General features: G+C 43.8%; 1 protein-coding gene across 6 annotated transcripts in view; it reads right to left on the bottom strand.

Annotated features, from left to right (window-relative positions):
- Positions 1-22,518, bottom strand: part of rnf32 (ring finger protein 32) — a 221,848-nt gene that overhangs the window by 135,991 nt on the left and 63,339 nt on the right. For 4 of the 6 annotated variants that reach the window (XM_061965817.1, XM_061965822.1, XM_061965816.1 and 1 more), the window contains exon 2: positions 7,869-8,001. Coding sequence is in view for 3 of the 6 variants with exons in the window: in XM_061965822.1 (XP_061821806.1) it covers positions 7,869-7,883 (15 nt within the window). In the remaining 3 variants the exon portion in view is untranslated. The remainder of the gene's footprint in view (positions 1-7,868; positions 8,002-22,518) is intronic. The other 2 variants (XM_061965819.1, XM_061965823.1) reach the window with 1 other exon arrangement.

Below are 22,518 nucleotides of genomic sequence, written 5' to 3'. Positions count from 1 at the left end.
GTCATCAAAAAAGCCACAGGTTCCCTACTCCTGGCTTACGGCAACAAATGTGTGTCCTACTCCCAGAAAACAAACGCAAGTGTGTTCTAATCATGACAGACTTGGTAACAGATAACAAAACTACTTTTTTTGGACAAATGAGGATTCACAACTTTATCTTTTTGAAGCCGTATATACGAACAATGAACTACTAGTTAGAGAAGCGAGCACCAAGAGAAGCTGAAACGTTGGAGCAGACAGAAGCCGAGAGAATGAGCTCGACCTGACTAAAGGGTGTAAATGTGGTACTTGGAGCCAAGCGGTGCGGACATATCTGGCGTGGTTACCCAAAGTCAACTTGAAAAAACTTCCCTGGCCAGCTGGACCAAACGGACAACTGTCCATCGAGTGGGTTACTAAATAATTGATAATGATACACGCAGCACGTCATGCATGTACTTTACAGATACTGTAATATGATTGTTCATGTTTTCCACTCAGTACAGATTGATGTCCTATCGCATTGTGTTGTGCAGTTCAAACTCAAAAACGATTCAGCTGCTAAAGCAAAAATTAGCTTATCTCTTGCTGTAGCTAGCTTACAACTAATGCCTTAGCATGCCGTCCCAACACAATGTCTTACTATTAGAGATATCCGATATTGTCCAACTCTTAATTACCGATTCCGATATCAACCGAAACCGATATATACAGTCGTGGAATTAACACATTATTATGCCTAATTTTGTTGTGATGCCCCGCTGGATGCATTATACCATTTAACAAGGTTTTCCAAAATAAATCAACTCAAGTTATGGAAAAAAATGCCAACATGGCACTGCCATATTTATTATTGAAGTCACACAGTGCATTATTTTTAACATGCCTCAAAACAGCAGCTTGGAATTTGGGACATGCTCTCCCTGAGAGAGCATGAGGAGGTTGAGGTGGGGGGGGGGGGGGGGTAGAGAGTAGCGGGGGGTGTATATTGTAGCGTCCCGGAAGAGTTAGTGCTGCAAGGGGTTCTGGGTATTTGTTCTGTTGTGTTTATGTTGTGTTAGGGTGTGGATGTTCTCCCGAAATGTGTTTGTCCTTCTTGTTTGGTGTGGGTTCACAGTGTGGCGCATATTTGTAACCGTGTTAAAGTTGTTTATACGGCCACCCTCAGTGTGATCTGTATGGCTGTTGACCAAGTATGCGTTGCATTCACTTGAGTCTGTGAAAAGCCGTAGATATTATGTGACTTGACTGGCACGCAAAGGAAGTGGGAGTGTACTTCTCCCTACTTCCGTGTACACAGAGGCGTTTTAAAAAGTCATAAATTTTACTTTTTGAAACCGATAGACAATTTTGAAACCGATACCGATAATTTCCGATATTACATTTTAAAGCATTTATCGGCCGATAATATCGGCAGACCGATATCATCGGACATCCCTACTTACTACGCAAGAAAAATAGTTCTTCAGTGTTTCTTGTGCGTTGTTTCATGTATTCATTTTTCATGCACTTATTTGCTGAATTTATCTGCCAACCGTGGAAGGCCGGTCCGTGAAAATAATGCCTACATTAAACCGGTCCCTGGTGCAATAAAGGTTGGGGACCCCTGATGAAGACCACAAGGAAGTGTTTTACATTTACAATAAAATCATAATAACATGACTCCTTTAATGCGCCTTATAATCTGGTGCGCCTTATATATGAAAAAAAGATCAAAAATAGACCATTCATCGGCAGTGCGCCTTATAATCCCGTGCGTCCTATGGTCCGGAAAATATGGTCAATTATTGCACAGAGTTGACGTGAATCGTGCTAAGCTTATCACGAACAAATGTCTTATAATATATTGAACATGTTTTTGTTAATAGTCAAATTTGATACAATTTTCAAAAATATGCAACTTGGCATATTATGTGGAAGAGATGATGACAATCAAGAATGTGTGCAGTGTGACGCGCTATACCACACACACACATACACACACAAACGCACGCACGCACACACACACACACACACACACACACACACACACACACACACACACACAGGTTATCATTTGGAATGGGGACCAAGTTTTTGATCATCACTTGTGGGGACCACCCTTTCTACAGGTTGTGGAGGCATAAAAAAATTAGGTAAAATGGCCACTGCCCCCCAGTTAGCTCATACACGTCTTTAAAGGCCTACTGAAACCCACTACTACCGACCACGCAGTTTATATATCAATGATGAAATCTTAACATTGCAACACATGCCAATACGGCCGGGTTAGCTTACTAAAGTGCAATTTTAAATTTCGCGCGAAATATCCTGCTGAAAACATCTCGGTATGATGACGCCTGCGCGTGACGTCACGGATTGTAGAGGACATTTTGGGATAGCATGGTGGCCAGCCATTAAGTCGTCTGTTTTCATCGCAAAATTCCACAGTACTCTGGACATCTGTGTTGGTGAATCTTTTGCAATTTGTTCAATGAACAATGAAGACAGCAAAGAAGAAAGCTGTAGGTGGGAAGCGGTGTATTGCGGCAGGTGTTGTGCCGGATAACGCACCCCCGCCGTTGAATGCACCCCCTGACTGTTGTGCCGGATAACACAGCCGGTGTTTCATTGTTTACATCCCCGAAAGATGACAGTCAAGCTTTACCATTGGCCTGTGGAGAACTGGGACAACAGAGACTCTTACCAGGAGGACTTTGAGTTGGATATGCAGACACGGTACCGTGAGTACGCATGCAGCTGCGGCTTCCAAACATTTGATCGCTTGCCCTTACGTGCATGCCGCTATGTGCATGTCACGTACGTAACTTTGGGGACTTTGGGGAAATATATGTGCTGTATGAACTTTGGGGAGGTGAACGGTACTTTGGGCTGTGGGATTGAGTGTGTTGTGCAGGTGTTTGAGTTGTATTGGCGGGTTATATGGACGGGAGGGGGGAGGTGTTTGTTATGCGGGATTAATTTGTGGCATATTAAATATAAGCCTGGTTGTGTTGTGGCTAATAGAGTATATATATGTCTTGTGTTTATTTACTGTTTTAGTCATTCCCAGCTGAATATCAGGTCCCACCCACCTCTCACAGCATCTTCCCTATCTGAATCGCTCCCACTGCCCTCTCATCCTTCACTCTCACTTTCCTCATCCACAAATCTTTCATCCTCGCTCAAATTAATGGGGAAATCATTGCTTTCTCGGTCCGAATCGCTCTCGTTGCTGGTGGCCATGATTGTAAACAATGTGCAGATGTGAGGAGCTCCACAACCTGTGACGTCACGCTACTCGTCTGCTACTTCCGGTACAGGCAAGGCTTTTTTATCAGCGACCAAAAGTTGCGAACTTTATCGTCGATGTTCTCTACTAAATCCTTTCAGCAATATATGGCAATATCGCGAAATGATCAAGTATGACACATAGAATGGACCTGCTATCCCCGTTTAAATAAGAAAATCGCATTTCAGTAGGCCTTTAAATCTCTGGATTGATGAAGTAATGTGCTGATCATTCTTACTGGGGATCCTGGGGGAAAAGAGTTCATATGGTTCATGGGGACCAAATTTTATTAATTTTGCATAATTCACACAAATTTGTACATGACTACTGAGGACCATTTAAAAAAAAAAAAAAAAAAAAGACATTATCCTCAGAACACAGCACTACAGCTGTCCTCTTATAGGAAGTTTCACCACTTAAATGTTAAAGCAAATCCTGCACTTAGGCATCTTCGGAATGGATCTGACTATCATTTAAAAAGGTTTCCCTTTAGGGGACCTGTTTTTTTGTCCCCATACTGTCAGAGGTCCCCTAAAGGTGACTGTGTAAACAGAGCGATGTCCCCATTAAGTAAGCATTGCCAGAACACACACACACACACACACAGACATGTGTTAATTTTAATTCATCATTAGGAACAAACGTGAGCTTTCATTGTCATGACAAACACAACATTCCTCCCCATGGGGACGCCAACACCCGCAGTGCATTCAACACGTGTGTGTGTGTGTGTGTGCTCGTTGACTAGCAAGTCGGTGACTTTTTACACACCCGCCTGTCACTTTTCTAGCAGAGAAGACTCACAGTCCTTCCCAAAAGTCCAGCTCGTCAAATGACGAGACAAGAATGTCCGCCGGCCGACATGAAGCGGTAAAAAAAAATGACCTTTGACCCTGACTTAGGGAAGGGCCGATGCTCTTTACGAAGAGCATAAACATCAATTAAAGCACGGTTGCTGTTTTGATGTGCAGGCAGAGCGCGAGCACCGTTTTGTCCAATGAGAAGCGAGGAGGTTTGCAGGTCAAACACCTGCGCTGCTGTGATCCTCCTCCTGTGATGTCGGGGAAAAACATTTCCAGGCTCCTCGCTGCTCCGAGGCAGTAAAGATAAAGCACGAGGAGTTCCCCACCTGCGGGAGGCGGGGCTACATTCGTCTGAATCTGTTACTGTACAGAGCTACACAACTACACAATGTTCACACGTCTGTGGAGTGCAGCTTTTTGTCAGCAAACAAAAGTTTTCGTTCCCATCAGAAATAATTCTATAAAATAATCCGTTCTAGACACCCACGAATATTAACCAAAAACAATATAACTGATTGGACAAATTAACATTTAACATTACAATTATATTTATTGAAGACCGTGTTGGCGAGGACGGCGATGAGCGGCGGAGAGGGAGGAGGGGAGGGGAGAGCCACACGGACACCACCTTTGAACTTCAGTTCCTTCTTGAATTCATTTATGTTTCTCACCCTCTTTGTCAAAGTAAAAAAAAAAAGGAACATCGACAGAGTCACCAAAGTGTGAGATTCTTTGTTTGGGTACACGATTCCGTGCAATGTTTGACCGTAATATCACCGAGACGGTAAAACTGGGGCAAAATTTGGGGAAAATTGTCAAGTAGGGTTGTGCTAATACATAAGTGCCAGATCCGGCCAGCGAATGAATGATCTGTGGCCCCGGGATGATATTTGATTATTATTAGAACCGGCCCGCAGGCCACAGCCGCCTACTGCTGTTTTACACGCACCAATAACTCCATCAGTGTTGGCGTGAGGAATTTTCAAAATGGGACCCCATCAAGTCATAAAAATGGGGTCCCACAGTAAATTTTTGGGTTCCCACTTTTTTGTAATCGTATTGAAAACAAATGATAAATGTATGCATTGTCCTATTATATCTCACATTCTATATTGTGTTTTGGAAAAAGGTTTTCAAAAACGTTACTTAATTCATAAAAAAAAAATTATACAAAATAAAACACCTTTTTATGCATATGTAAATGTATTCAGGTATAAACATTCATTCACTTTCTTCTTTCCTTCATGGATATAAACTTTACCGCTGCCGGTATTTTTTTCAATATTCTTATTGTAATATTTTCAGAATGTGTTTGTTCTATTTGTGGCCAAAGTAAGACAAAGAAAACAATCTGACATTTTTTTGTTTTAATGCCATGATTTTGATAGTCCGGCCCGCATGTGCAAAGATTTTCCTCCATGCGGCCCCTGACCTAAAATGAATTTGACACCCCTGAGATAATACCCGATATAAATGATATGAATTTGGCGGATGATAAAGATTGTAATAATGTTGTTATATTGTGACAATGCAGACACTTTCTAGCAGTGTCCTGCATATTTGACAGCAAAGAGCGAACGAAGGCGTCCTCAACACAATGTAGCGTCCTCGTTAGCAGCTGACTGCCCTCCACAGTGTAGCTTCTGAATCACTAATCCTCACCTCCCTGGCAGCAAATAATAAACATATCTCACAAGTAACATTATCAGCGGAGGACCAAGACCAGAAAAACATGCTGCACTACATATACCAAAAAAGTTAGCTAAGCTAGAGCTCTTCAATGTAAACAGAGGTCAGCAGATCGATACAAATATCAACAGTATAGTATCAGTATATCATACTGTACAATGATTAGATCGATTGTTACGACCGGGTCGCATGGTGCTGCGAGGTTCGTTCTCCTGAGATGCAAACGGACGACTCCTGACAGGACTTGCAGGTATGAACATGATTTATTGTCATAAATCATAAAACGAAGACAGGAACAAACCAAAGGAAGCATGCCTAACACAAGGAAAGCTAGCGGAATAGCTCACAAGGAAAACACTAGGACGGGATTTAGCGTAAGACACGCACAGGGAACTAGAAAACATTGAAGATCGACTGACTGGCAAAGGCAGGCTTAAATAATGTCTCTTGATTACAAACAGGTGTGCCTCCTGAACACAAGAGGCAGGTGAAAATAATACGTAACCATGGTAACAAACTCAGAGGTGCATAAACAGGAACTAAAGGAGTCTAAAACTAACAGAAAACACAAGTGAAGTGAAGTGAATTATATTTATATAGCACTTTTCTCTAGTGACTCAAAGCGCTTTACATTGTGAAACCCAATATCTAAGTTACATTTAAACCAGTGTGGTTGGCACTGGGAGCAGGTGGGTAAGGTGTCTTGCCCAAGAACACAACAGCAGTGACTAGGATGGCGGAAGCGGGGATCGAACCTGCAACCCTCAAGTTGCTGGCACGGCCGCTCTACCAACCGAGCTATACCGCCCCCAGTGACTCGAAAAACTTAAACGGACTATGATCCGGGCAGCGGATCATAACATCGATATTTTTTATGCTCGCAAAATTGTTTTTGGTATTGTTTACAAACTCAGGAATTAAGTAGTTTCAAGACAGTTTGGACTTGCGCTTATTGTTTTCTTGTGCTTGGTGTTATTTCCCTTCCAGCTCTCGTTTCCTTGGTTTTACTTCCTGTGTGCTTCCATTTCCTGCTTCACCTTTGGTCCGAGCGCTGCCTCCCTCACCTGTCCCTGATTGGCAATCAGGGACAGAGCCCTGTTTCCTCCGGACAGAGCTGGATCATTGTGGTTTGTTGCTACCTCGACTAATAGATCGTTTTGTTTACATTCTGAGTTCTCTTTTGCACTTATTAAATTATCATTGTTCCTGCACGCCGTCTCCTTTCTCTGCGTGCTGAGGTCACGCCAACAATGCAAAACAAGTTCCTGACCGTTTAGGCCAGGGGTCGGCAACCCCCGGCTCTAGAGCCGCATGCGGCTCTTTAGCGCCGCCCTAGTGGCTCTCTGGAGCTTTTTCAAAAATGTATGAAAAATGGAAAAAGATGAGGGGAAAAAATATATTTTTTGTCTTAATATGGTTTCTGTAGGAGGACAAACATGACACAAACCTCCCTAATTGTTATAAAGCACACTGTTTATATTAAACATGCTTCACTGACTCAAGTATTTGGCGAGCGGCCTTTTTGTCCTACTAATTTTGGCGGTCCTTGAACTCACCGTAGTTTGTTTACATTTATCTTTCTCCGACTTTCGAGGACGTGTTTTATGCCACGTCTTTTTCTGTCTCATTTTGTCCACCAAACTTTTAACGTTGTGCATGAATGCACAAAGGTGAGTTTTGTTGATGTTATTGACTTGTGTGGAGTGCTAATCAGACATATTTGGTCACTGCAACACTGCAAGCATATCGATGCTAACATGCTATTTAGGCTAGCTATATGTGCATATTGCATCATTATGCCTCATTTGTTGCTATATTTGAGGTCATTTAGTTTCCTTTAAGTCATCTCAATTCAATGTATATCTCATGACACACTATCTGTATGTAATATGGCTTTTAATTTGTTGCGACTCTAGACAGATTTGTTTTTGTATTTTTGGTCCAATATGGCTCTTTCAACATTTTGGGTTGCCGACCCCTGGTTTAGGTACTCTGCACTATTGACTTTATCATAGTTGTTGTATGGGAAGAAGGAAATAATCTAAATATTAATTGGCATTTTATCTTATGAAGAGCTTCATGTGTCGTGATGGGATGAAGGATGCCGGACACAAATGTTTCCTTACCTCAATGCTGATCATTTCTTCCTACTTCTTCACAGTCTGACCGTCCTTGTCTCCCTCCGAAATCTCCAGGAGGTTCCTTTCCCTGGTGGGGGCGTCCACGTGTGGCTCCACAGAAGCTCCTGAAGGCCACGGCCTGCAGCGTCAGCCAAACAAATCATAAAAGCAGCCATGACATGTGCGGCGGCTTCATAAAAAGCAGCCATAAAGACATTTGGACCTTTTCATGGGGTCTTTGGAGCTTATAAAAGAGTTAAAGTCGCACTTTTTTGCATTCTTTTAAAACTTCCACTGGCGTTACGTCAACATCTTGGCACAGTTCTGCCTTAAAAATGGTTGGAAACACTTTTTTACTTAGCAAGACTCTCCCTGGATGTTCTTTTTTTAATCTGTTTCTACAAATATCATACTTTTTATTTCCTCAGTGACACACTGAAGGAAGTCATATTGCATTCAGGTGTTGTCCATGGCAACCTGCGCTGACTCACCTGACACACACACACACACACACACACACACAAACACTCACACACACACACACACACACACACACACACAGTTCGCACCCCCCCTCCAACAGTTCAAAGTGGCTGTGGCTGTCTAGCCTGCACGTTTAATGTTTAAGTATTGGGAGCGGCTGGAGAGAGCAAATAAAATAACTTTACACACATTGTAACTATTGCGAAACTCCGCAGAGCAGCGCCGCCTCAGTCGTGACACTCTTTCATACTTCATTATGGTTCTTCATAAATGTTCAGAAAAAAGGAAGGCTGAAAGAAAAGGCTGATGTGTTCATGCAGTGATTGTTCCCGCTAATCCGTCTGACAATGTTGCTAAACATTCTGACATGACGAGGCTTTAACGTGTGGTTATCCCGACTACAGTCGTATAGTCGCGTCAACAAATCCAAATGTCTTCTCGGCCATCTTGAAACGTAACGGCAGATTAGCCGTCACATGTGACCTTAATTGTGTAACGGCCTCAATCCCTCCGCGATTGTTTGGTGGAAAGCAGCCTAACTTTTGCTGCGTCACCGCCACAAGCAACACCAGCGTGGGAAGCAACGCTTGAGAACCCGCTTGCAACTATTTTGTGACAAGACATGACTTCCACAATACCAAGGAAGACCCAATCTTTAGTTGTACCTTGAAAAAAATTAAATAAATTCTTCCAAAACAAGTATGTCGGTTTTTGTATGACATACTTTTTGTATGACATACATTTTGTAGGATTCAGGACCAGTGTTTTAAAAAGTAATTAGTTATATTGAGATAGGCTACAGCAGTGTTTTTAACCTTTTTTGAGCCAAAGCACATTTTTTGCTTTGAAAAAATGGGTAGCAGAAATCATTAAAAACGAAACTCAGATGACAGTAAAAAGTCGCTGTCGCAATTGTTGGATATGACTTTAAAGCATAACCAAGCATGCATCAATATAGCTCTTGTCTCAAAGTAGGTGTATTGTCACCACCTGTCACATCACCCCCTGACTTATTTGAACTTTTTTGCTCTTTTCCTGTGTGTAGTGTTTTAGTTCTTGTCTTGCACTCTTTTTTTGGTGGCTTTTTCTCTTTTGTTGGTATTTTCCTGTAGCAGTTTCATGTCTTCCTTTGAGCGATATTTCCCGCATCTACTTTGTTTTAGCAATCAAAAATATTTCAGTTTTTATCCTTCTTTGCGGGTACATTGTTGATTGTCATGTCATGTTCGGATGTACATTGTGGACGCCGTATTTGCTCCACAGGAAGTCTTTGCTGTCGTCCAGCATTCTGTTTTGTTTACTTTGAAGCCAGTTGAGTTTTAGTTTCGTTCTGCATAGCCTTCTCTAAGCTTCAATGCCCTTTCTTAGTGGCACTCACCTTTTATTTATTTTTGGATTAAGCATTAGACACCTTTTTACCTGCACACTGCCTCCCGCTGTTTCCGACATCTACAAAGCTATTAGCAACCGGCTGCCACCAACTGATATGGAAGAGTAATACACGGTTACTCTGCCGAGCTCTAGACAGCACCGACACTCAACAACAACACATCATTTGCAGACTATAATTACTGGTTTGCAAAAAATATTGTTACCCCAAATAGGTGAAACTAGATAATCTCCCACGGCACACCAGACTGTATCTCACGGCACACTGGGCTACAGCACCCCCCGCGACCCCGAAAGGGACAAGCGGTAGAAAATGGATGGCTGGATAGTCATTACTTTACCAAAAAAGTAATTACATTACTAACAAAATTACTCTTTAATAAATGTAATTAATAACTAGGGAAAGTAATTAATATATTACTTTTAAAAAAAACTTAAAATATCTTGCATATGCAGTTGAGAGACATTTTATATGAGAGAACGGTGTGCGTTTGTGTGCTTTTTAAAAGGCGGGGCCTGTTGCTTAGTGACGTGTGATGTCATCGAGGATTTCCAACAAAGCTGTGTTTGGAGTTTGTTGGCTTTGACGTCAACTCTTTTTAACCTTTTCACTGGATTGTGTACATCTGCTTAATATAGAGACTGAATGGGCTTCGATTGGCTGTCGTATCTTCTTGTCAACAAACGGGGTATTGTTTGGATGGCCAGTTTGTCACTTCAATCATTGATTTGTGGCTCATGATTATTCCCATTGTGTACGTATGTTGTCTGCTGTGTCACAGTGTGATGGGGCCTCCTTTTATTTGATATCAAGTCCTTTTTTAGTGAGGTGCTGCTTTTTGCTTTCACGAGTAAAAAGATATTTCCTGCATTGCAGGGGGTGTATATATTTTCAAGTATTTCTTATATATATATATTTTTTTTTTTCAAGTATTTCTTATATATATGTATATATATATGTGTATATTAGAGATGCGCGGATAGGAAATTATTTCATCCGCAACCGCATCAGAAAGTCGTCAACCATCCGCAATCCACTCGATCTAACATTTGATCAGAACCGCATCCGCCCGCACCCGCCCGTTGTTATATATCTAATATAGACGATGCAAGGCATTAGTGAGGTTATAAAGCTTTTGCCTGTTAAAGAAAGGAGACTGATCCAATGCAGCACAGACATTCGCGTGCCACGCTGTCATGACCCAGACGCACACCAGTGCGCAATCATATGGGAGCCGCGCTGAGCGCACCTCCAAGCGTGTCTCGCTGCCGGCGACGGCCGGGTATATGGGCCCAACGCTCCAGCGCCATCCATTTTCAGGGCTAGTTGATTCGGCAGGTGGGTTGTTACACACTCCTTAGCGGGTTCCAACTTCCATGGCCACCGTCCTAGCTGCTGTCTGTATCAACCAGGGTGAGCCCCACCCCTTTCGTGAGCGCACTGCGCGCGGAGTGACCCCTGTTACGCGCCCCCGGCAACAGGGGTGGCGGGCAGGTAAGCTGCGCGGGCGGAGCGCGCGTAGTGACCCCTGTTACGAGCCCCCGGCCACGGGGGTGGCGGGCAGGTAAGCTGCTTACCTGCTGCGCGTGACGCCGGCCGCGGCGAAGGCGGACGAGGCGGGGTGTCGGTGCGGTGGCCGCGGTGGTGACCCTGGACGTGCGTCGGGCCCTTCTCGCGGATCGCCTCAGCTACGGCTCCCGGTGGGGCCCTCTCGGGGGAAGGGGCCTCGGTCCCGGACCCCGGCGAGGCGTCCCTTCTCCGCTCCGTAAAAGTGTCCATCTCTTTTTTTTTTTTTTCTTCTGTTGTGGCATATGCTGCAGGTGCCTGCTCGTTTTTCGTATGTGGGTAACAACATTTAACTATGTATATATATTTCCGAATTGGTTTAACTGCCACCCGCCTGAATCTATTTAAAATCTAATTTTTCTTTATTTCAACCACCCGACCCGACCCGACCCGCGGATAAAATCTAATTTTTTTTAATTTCATCCGCCCGATCCGCGGATAATCCGCGGTTGTGCCCGCAAACCGCGCATCTCTAGTATATATATATATATATATATATATATATATATATATATATATATATATATATCCATCCATCCATCCATCTTCTTCCGCTTATCCGAGGTCGGGTCGCAGCAGCCTAAGCAGGGAAGCCCAGACTTCCCTCTCCCCAGCCACTTCGTCCAGCTCTTCCTGTGGGACCCCGAGGCGTTCCCAGGCCAGCCGGGAGACATAGTCTTCCCAACGTGTCCTGGGTCTTCCCCGCGGCGTCCTACCGGTCGGACGTGCCCGATCGGGTGGCATCCTGACCAGATGCCCGAACCACCTCATCTGGCTCCTCTCGATGTGGAGGAGCAGCGGCTTTACTTTGAGCTCCCCCCGGATGGCAGAGCTTCTCACCCTATCTCTAAGGGAGAGCCCCGCCACCCGGCGGAGGAAACTCATTTCGGCCGCTTGTACCCGTGATCTTGTCCTTTCGGTCATAACCCAAAGCTCATGACCATAGGTGAGGATGGGAACGTAGATCGACCGGTAAATTGAGAGCTTTGCCTTCCGGCTCAGCTCCTTCTTCACCACAACGGATCGATACAGCGTCCGCATTACTGAATATGCCGCACCGATCCGCCTGTCGATCTCACGATCCACTCTTCCCTCACTCGTGAACAAGACTCCGAGGTACTTGAACTCCTCCACTTGGGGCAAGATCTCCTACCCAACCCGGAGATGGCACTCCACCCTTTTCCGGGCGAGAACCATGGACTCGGACTTGGAGGTGCTGATTCTCATCCCAGTCGCTTCACACTCGGCTGCGAACCGATCCAGTGAGAGCTGAAGATCCTGGCCAGATGAAGCCATCAGGAAAACATCATCTGCAAAAAGCAGAGACCTAATCCTGCAGCCACCAAACCAGATCCCCTCAACGCCTTGACTGCGCCAAGAAATTCTGTCCATAAAAGTTATGAACAGAATCGGTGACAAAGGGCAGCCTTGGCGCAGTCCAACCCTCACTGGAAACGTGTCCGACTTACTACCGGCAATGCGGACCAAGCTCTGGCACTGATCATACAGGGAGCGGACTGCCACAATCAGACAGTACGATACCCCATACTCTCTGAGCACTCCCCACAGGACTTCTCAAGGGACACGGTCGAATGCCTTCTCCAAGTCCACAAAACACATGTAGACTGGTTGGGCAAACTCCCATGCACCCTTCCTGCTTCGTCTCTGTCATGTTTTTGGACATTACTACTTGCCGTAGTTTTGAAGCAATGCATGATGGGAATCCGGATGTTGTGTGTCAGTGTATTAACGTGCCGGCTGGAATAAACACACGCTGAGAAATAGCTCCGTGCCTGCCTACTTTATGGGTTATAGATAAACCTATGGATAACGGAGACATATAAAATAGTCTTATTTTCAGGTGAGAGAGGATGCTAAAGGCAGTGCCTTTAAGGCACGCCCCCAATATTGTTGTCCGGGGGGAAATCGGGAGAAATTTGGGAGAATGGTTGCCCCGGGAGATTTTCGGGAGGGGCACTGAAATTCGGGAGTCTCCCGGGAAAATCAGGAGGGTTGGCAAGTATGGGTTACAGGTTATAAAAGCTCCCCTTTTGGCTGCCATCTGACCTATGAGCAGCGAGGAGACGTATTTTTAAAAATAGATTCAGAACCGTAATGAATAAGAATCATGATGTGTAGATATGACCCTACTATACACCGTCAAAAAGAAGGTCAACAATATATTTTGTTTTATAATTGTTTTGTTATTTTTATATACCGTATTTTCCGCACTATAAGGCGCACCGGATTATTAGCCGCACCTTCTATGAATTACATATTTCATAATTTTGTCCACCAATAAGCCGCCCCGGACTATAAGCCGCGCCTACGCTGCGCTAAAGTGAATGTCAAAAAAACGCTGCGCTAAAGTGAATGTCAAAAAAACAGTCAGATAGTTCAGTCAAACTTTAATAATATATTGAAAACCAGCGTTCTAACAACTCTGTCCCAAAATGTACGCAAATGTGCAATCACAAACATAGTAAAATTCAAAATGGTGTAGAGCAATAGTAACATAATGTTGCTCGAACGTTAATGTCACAACACACAAAATAAACATAGCGCTCACCTTCTGAAGTTATTCTTCATTCGTAAATCCTTCGAATTCTTCGTCTTCGGTGTCCGAATTGAAAAGTTGCGCAAGCGTGGTATCCAAAATGGCCGGTTCCGTCTCGTCGAAGTCATCGGGAGTCAGTGTCGCTGTTGTTCTGTGAATCCTGCCTTCCGGAAAGCTCGGACCACAGTTGTGACCGAAATATCTGCCCAGGCATTTACGATCCACTGGCAAATGTTGGCGTATGTCGTCCGGCGCTGTCTGCCCGTCTTAGTGAAGGTGTGTTCGCCTTCGGAGCTGTGTGAAAAAAGCCACCCGGCCTCTTCGCGTAAACTTCCCTTAACCACTCGCTCATCTTTTCTTCATCCATCCATCCCTTCGAGTTAGCTTTTATGATGACGCCGGCTGGAAAGGTCTCTTTTGGCAAGGTCTTCCTTTTGAATATCACCATGGGTGGAAGTTAGCATGGCAAGCTAGAACCACAGTGAAGGATGACTTCTCATTCCCTGTGGTGCGAATATTCACCGTACGTGCTCCCGTTCCACAGTGCGGTTCACAGGAATATCAGTTGCTGTGAAATACGGTAGTAATCCGTGTGCGGATGGAGAGATTGCGTCTTTTTATGAACCGGATCGCTTAGTAGGAGCCATTTTGTGGTCTTTACAGATGTAAACAGGAAATGAAACGTACGGTGATATCCGCGCGTTTTTTCTTCTTCTTCCGGGGGCGGGCGGTAGCTTACAGTAGAAGAAGAAGCGCTTCCTGTTCTATGGGGGCGGGTGCTTACCTTGGCGGTTGCTTGCGTAGAAGAAGAAGCGCTTCCTGTTCTACCGGGAAAAAAGATGGCGGCTGTTTACCGAAGTTGCGAGATCGAAACTTTATGAAAATTAATCGTAATAAAGCGCACCGGGTTATAAGGCGCACTGTTAGCTTTTGAGAAAATTTGTGGTTTTTAGGTGCGCCTTATAGTGCGGAAAATACGGTATAGTATGTAAGCGAAATTGGCATTATTTTGATGTCTGTTGTATCTAAACTTACGCGTACCCCAACTTACGAGTATTGTAAGATACAAGCTGTCTTGCAGCTTTTTGTTATGTTTTAAGTTACGAACATAATTTTGAGTGATGAGCATTCACGCCGCTGGTCCTAATTGTTCACAGCCCACAGCCAGAGATCGACACAATCCGGCCCTCCTATCCTCAGAACTGAAAGCTTGAGTGCGAAGGACGACACCCACCGAAAAGAAAAACGAACAATTAAAAACATGTCCTGCTGTGTAGCAGACTCGGCGAGGCAACCTGACTGCAGCACCGTCAGTCTGGACCGCTCCGAAGAAGAATTCTGCTTCTGCACTAAAACAACATTCACACAGCGAACATTAATCCATGAAAATATGGAGAAGCTGCCAAACTGTCTGCTCAAGGTGTTTCAGTTTGTTCTTCTATCCTGACAATCACGCATTAGCCTTATGGCATACATGTCGGTTGCTGTCAAGTCTGACCTCTGCGATCCGTCACTCAAAGACGAAACTGAGGTACCACTGTATGTCATTTAAAGAAAATATTCTATGTTGTGATATAAATTGGGATAAATATTTTTTCCATATCGCACAGCACTATCAAGCTCTATATACCGGTACTAGTATATTATCGCGGTACTAATGAATCAAAAACGGTACGATACTCTGTTTGAAAAGTACCGGTTCCCATTTTTTTCGTTTGTTTTTTTACCATGACGTCATGTCGTGACATTGCTGGTTTTATGAGCAGAGGAGCATGTTCGGCAGCGCACAGTTACGGAGTACGTACAAGCAGACAGTGTGTAGACAGAAAAGGGAGAATGGACGCATTTTGGCCTAAAAACTGACGATAAAAGTGAAGCTATAACACTGAAACGCCCTCAGGAAGAGGTGCTTTAAAACATCCATCCGCAGTCTGCAATGTTTTAGCTACTTCTAAATCACAAATCCTCGCCTACATGGCAACAAATAAAGTATGTTTCTTACAGGTATCATCCCTGCAGGACGAGGAATAGCTAAACATGCTTCACTTTTTTTTTTTTTTTCCAAGATGGCGGCGCGCACAGACGCAGCGGCTTACGGCTCTCCATTTCAGTGCTCTTTCTTCCTTCTTTTCTTCTTGTTTTTTTTTCTTTTGTGCACCACCTGTACTGCAAACACCCGGTACATCCGCCAGTCACTCTTGGATATCGGGAACTCGCACCAGATATCTGTTTCGAGCGACTTTCACCACGAGCACAACATCCCAGATGACATAGCGAGAGCACAGGGCTCTCCGTGGTTTGTTGTCGGGTCTGGGAGACGGCGCAGACGAAGGAGGGAGAGGAAGCAGAAGCGTGGCCGCAGGTCCGGCGTCTTGCTCAGGCTTAGGAAACAACCCCACAAGCCACCTCTACCGAGCCTGTTCCTCTCTAATGCCAGATCCCTCGTACAGAAGATGGACGACCTGGAGTTACAACTTGCTGGAAACCGCTATGTTCGGGACTGTTGTGCTATGATTATCACCGAAACCTGGCTTCACCCGGAAATACCCGATGCTAGCATGCAGCTAGCCGGCCGCACTCTGCTCCGCCGGGACAGAACTAAGGACTCCGGTAAGAGCAGAGGAGGGGGGCTCTGTATCTACGTGCATGAGAACTGGTGCAACAACGGGACAATCACTGAACAGCACTGTTGCCCGGACGTGGAGTACATGTCTGTTAGATGTCGGCCTTTTTTTCTCCCAAGAGAGCTGTCTGTTATCATCACGGCTGTGTATATTCCACCGGACGCCAAAGTAAACACAGCGCTCTCTCTTCTGCTGAACACCGTCAACGAACAGCAGCGGGCCCACCCCGACGGTGTTCATATCATAGCAGGGGATTTTAATAAGGCCAATCTGAAGACTGTACTCCCTAAGTTCTACCAGCACGTGAAGTGTTCTACAAGGGGCAAGAACACCCTGGACCACGTGTATACCAACATAAAGCACGCGTACAGAGCTACAACCCTCCCCCAGCTTGGACAGTCCATCTTTCCCTCCTGCTCTCTCCTACCTACACCCCCATCAGACGCCAGGCCAGGCCCATCACAAAGACTGTTATGACCTGGCCTGACGATGCACTCCCCAAACTTCAGGACTGCTTCCAACACACAGACTGGGACCTCTTCCAACAACAGGAGCTGGAGACAGCCACAGGAACGGTGCTGGACTACATAAAGTTCTGCATCGGGAATGTGACTGTGGAAAAAAACCATCCGGGTTTACCCCAACAAGAAACCCTGGATGACCAGCCAGGTCCGCACACTCCTCAGGGCCCGCGACGCAGCCTTCAGGTCAGGGGACAGGGCACAGTACAGTGTTGCTAGAGCCGACCTGAAGAGAGGGATTAAAAAAGCAAAGGCGGACCACAGGAGGTGCATAGAGTCCCATCTGTCCAGCAAAAACTCACGGGAGGTGTGGCGGGGCATTCATGACATCACGAACTTCAGAGGCTGCAATATGACAACTGCGGATCAGAGTGCGACACTGGCAGAGGAGCTTAACTGTTTCTTTGCCCGTTTCGAAACCCCCCAGCGACACTCATCTGCTCCAGCCCTGCCCCCGCCCCCACCGGGCTCCGGCACCACTCCACTCACTGTACAGGAGCACAGTGTCAGACGAGTGCTCCTGGCTGTGAACCCCAGGAAGGCTACCGGACCAGACGGAGTACCTGGAAAGGTGCTCAGGACGTGCGCCCACCAGCTCGCTCCCCCCCCTCACCAGGATCTTCAACCTCTCCCTGGCTCAGGCAGTCATCCCATCCTGCCTGAAGTCATCTACAATAATCCCGGTGCCGAAGAAGTCTCCCATCACCAGCCTGAATGATTGCCGACCAGTGGCCCTCACTCCGGTAATCATGAAGTGCTTCGAGCGACTTGTTCTCCAGCACATCAAGGACCATATCCCTCCAGACTTCGACCCCCACCAGTTCGCATACCGGGCGAACAGGTCCACAGAGGACGCCATCGCTGTTGCTCTCCACTCTGCTCTGAACCACCTGGAGCAGCAGCAGAGCTACGTCCGGATGCTCTCTGTGGATTATAGCTCTGCCTTCAATACAATAATCCCGGACAGACTCTGCAATAAACTGGACACTCTTGGCCTCCCCCCTCTCACAAACGCCTGGATAAGGGACTTCCTAACGGACCGACCCCAGAATGTGAGACTTGGCCCGCACCTCTCATCATCCCGCACGCTGAGCATCGGCTCCCCACAGGGCTGTGTGCTGAGCCCCCTCCTCTACTGCCTCTACACCCTTGACTGCAGTCCGGCCCACAGTGACAACCTTACCGTCAAGTTCACCGACGATACCACAGTGGTCGGGCTCATCTCCAGGGGTGACGAGGCTGTCTCCAGGGAAGAGGTCCTGAAGCTGACGGCCTGGTCTTCGGAGAACAACCTCGCTCTCAACACCAGCAAGACCAGAGAGATCATCGTCGACTTCAGGAGGAGCAGCACCGACCCTGCCCCCCTCTACATCAACGGCGAGCGTGTAGAGAGGGTCCACACCTTCAGGTACCTTGGAGTCCACATCTCTAATGACTTTTCCTGGACAGTCAACACCACATCAATCATCAAGAAGGCTCAGCAGCGGCTACACTTCCTTAGAGTCCTCGGGAAGTACAACCTGAAGCCTGACCTGCTGCTGACCTTCTACCGCTCATCCATCGAGAGCCTGCTGACCTACTGTATTACAGTATGGTACGGCAGTTGCACTGCAGCAGACAGGGAGAGGCTGCAAAGAGTGGTCAAGACGGCTCAGAAGATCATCGGCCGCCCTCTCCCCTCTCTGACGGACATCTACACCTCCCGCTGCCTCAACAGAGCCAGTGCCATCATCAAGGACAGCACCCACCCTGGCTCTGACCTGTTCCACCTGCTGCCCTCTGGGAAGCGCTACAGGTGCATTAAAACCAAAACAAACAGGCTAAAGAACAGCTTCTTCCCCAGGGCCATAACCATCCTGAACGGACTGCCCCATTGTCCCTCATAACTGCCTTCTCTTCGGTGCAATGACCCATTCCACCAACCACCCTGTTTTTGTTTTGTTTTTTCATGTTTCATTGCACTTCTATATTTTTTATATTTTTATATATTTGCACACTGTTTTTCTAGCATGCACACATCGCACTGTATGGAATGGCCTCAATCTCGTTACCTTCCGTAATGACAATAAAGCTGATTCTGATTCTGACTACACACCGTAGGAGGATACGATAGCTAATCGCTAACAAAAGCTAGCGTGCCTGAATGTAAACAAATGCCATTGGTGGATCTACACCTAACATCCACTGTAATGATACCAAGTACAATAGCGTATCGAGTCGGTACTACTATGATTACATCGATATTTTTTATCGTCACAAAATCTTTTTTCCTTTTTTTTAAATTCATATTATGTTTATAAACTCAGGAAATATGTCCCTGGACACATGAGGACTTTGAATGTGACCAATGTATGATCCTGTAACTACTTGGTATCAAATTGGATACCCAAATTTGTATATATATATATTTTAGAATATATCCTATACTGTACATATATTATGTAAATATTACGTATATGTTATATTTTATATTGCTTTTAGTCTATTTTATACCTGCATTGTCCTTTCCATCTTTTCCATCAATTGTAACTGAGCTAATGTGTGGAACAATTTCCCTTGTGGATCATTAAAGTTTGTCTAAGTGTCATCCAAAACTAATGTAAAGTATCAAACAACAGAAGAATAAGTGATTATTACATTTGAATAGAAGTGTAGATAGAAAATGTTGAAATAGAAAATAAGCAGATATTAAAAGTAAATGAACAAGTGGATTAATAATTAATTTTACATCGTGTCCCTCATAATTTTGACAAAATAATAGCATGAGAAATGACAATATGTTACTGCATATGTCCGCAGACAAATTAGGAGCCTTTGTTTGCTTATTTACTACTAAAAGACAAGTTGTCCAGTATGTTCACTATTTTATTTAAGGACAACATTGTTCTTTGATTGCAATAAGAAACATAGGTTTAATGTATTGTAAGATTTTTAGTTAAAATAAAGGCAATAATAAAAAATTTAGTGGACCCCTTTTTTTTAGAAAAGTATCGAAAAATATCGAAATACGTACAAAATATAGGTATTGGGACAACCCTAGATTCACGTTATGTCTTGTAAGTTTTCCTAAGATTCAGTCATTGTTGGACCTTTTAGAATTAATTACTATTAAAAACAAAGGTGTAACTGTTTCCGTGATTATTGCAAGAGTTACGTCCCATGCCTTAATAGTAGGTGCATTTCCGACAACAGTGGATAGACTATTTATTTTATGATTTATGTGGTGAAGGTGTGTCCAAACTTTTTGCACACTAAAAAATTGAAGGACTAAGATATTTTTGATTTTTAAAACCATCACAATCGATAGAAGTCTTTCATTTTTCAAGCAATTTTTTTTTTTTTAAACTTACAGTTGAGTTTCTTAACAGTGACAATATAAACAATAATGTTCACGCTAACGTCTTTCAACTTTAGTTTTCTGACAGGCAGTGTCCTCCCCAGTGGACATGTTTATATCAGTCTGGAAAAAGCTGTGTCTCAGAAAAGTTAGCTAGCAATTTAACTTTTACTGTTATAAATAAATACCTCACAAACTGATGTTTGGCTTCAAATATATTTTGTGGAAGACAGTTTATGAGGTAGCGACTTGTCCAAGGTGTACCTGCGTTTCGCCCACATGCAGCTGGAGAGGCTCCGGACCCCTCACGACATCGAGAGAAACAAGTGGTGGAAAAATACATGGATGGATTGAGGATTTGTCAAGTTGTTTTTCAGTTTCCTCATATTTCCCGCGGTGAACATTTTATTTTGTGATTACCTCCATGCAGTGTCACCATGGAAACGCTCGACACAAAAGTATTGCTTTGCAGAACGTAAACTTTCTAACCTCCGCCAAAGAGGTTAGGTTTTGTCTGTTAGTGACATAACTCAAAATGGTATGTATCGATTTGTATGACATTTTTCAGGAAATGTCCAAAGAAAACAATTCCTCTCAATGACGACAAACACACTTCACTTCCTGCTTACGGCGTCCCACCACGCCCCAACCTTGGGTATTCTGGAAGATGTATTTACTTTCAGACCCGGCCAACGCTGAAGCACCAAGCTTTTCTTTGATACCGTCAGGGGTCACGGTATTGTTAAGACTTTGAAACCGAAATACTGTGGTATCTAAAAAAACGTTACACACAACTAAATATTCTATGTATTAAGTTTTATAAACCTTCCACACGCTCTTGTTAACCTTTCAAACACACTCATATATAGTACAGGCCAAAATTTGGACACACCTTCTCATTCAATGCGTTTTCTTTATTTTCATGACTATTTACATTGTAGATTGTCACTGAAGGCATCAAAACTATGAATGAACACATGTGGAGTTATGTACTTAACAAAAAAAGGTGAAATAACTGAAAACATGTTTTATATTCTAGTTTCTTCAAAATAGCCACCCTTTGCTCTGATTACTGCTTTGCACACTCTTGGAATTCTCTCGATGAGCTTAAAGCACACCTGTGAAGTGAAAACCATTTCAGGTGACTACCTCTTGAAGCTCATCAAGAGAATGCCAAGAGAGATGAGATAAAGTCATAATTATTACATAAAAACTCATAATTACGGCGGTAAAAAGTCATAATTATGAAATAAACAGTCGAAAGTGTGAGGTATTTTGTCACAGTAGCAGCTTTTTGGCATGAGATCTCCTGTTCAGACATGGATTGCGCGTTTATTCAGGATTAATTTAAACGTTGTTTGCAAAATTTCGATTTTTAATCTCATAATTTTGACGTATTTCATAATTATCATTTTCTTGTTTCATAATTTCGACTTTTTATCTCATAATTCTGACTTTTTATCCGATAATTTCGACTTCCATCTCATAATTATGACCTTATCCCATAACTATGACTTTTATGTCCTAATTTCGACTTCCTTATCCCATAGTTTTGACCTTTTATCTCATAATTGTGACTTTTTATTTTATAACTATGAGGTTTTTATGTCATACCTTCGACTTTTTATGTCATAATTAGGAGTTTTTATCTCGTAATTACAATTTTTATTTATTTTTTTATCTCATAATTTCGATATTTTATTTCATCATTTTGAAGGGACAAGCAGTAGAAAATGGATGGATGGATGGACATTTGATCTCATAATTATGACTTTTTATCCGATAATTTTCGACTTCCATCTCATAATTATGACTTTATCTCATAATTATGACTTTTTATGTCCTAATTTCGACTTCCTTATCCCAAAGTTTTGACATTTTATCTCATAATTGTGACTTTTTATTTTACAACTATGAGGTTTTTATGTCATACCTTCGACTTTTTATGTCATAATTAGGAGTTTTTATCTCGTAATTACAATTTTTTTTTTTTAATCTCATAATTTAGATAATTTATTTTATCATTTTGAAGGGACAAGCGGTAGTAAATGGATAGATGGATGGACTTTTAATCTCATAATTATGACTTTTTATCCGATAATTTCGACTTCCATCTCATAATTATGACTTTATCTCATAATTATGACTTTTTATGTCCTAATTTCGACTTCCTTATCC

This window comes from Nerophis lumbriciformis, linkage group LG07 (assembly GCF_033978685.3).
Source record: "Nerophis lumbriciformis linkage group LG07, RoL_Nlum_v2.1, whole genome shotgun sequence".
NCBI lineage: Eukaryota > Metazoa > Chordata > Actinopteri > Syngnathiformes > Syngnathidae > Nerophis > Nerophis lumbriciformis.
This window is presented reverse-complemented; position numbering and strand designations above follow the sequence as displayed.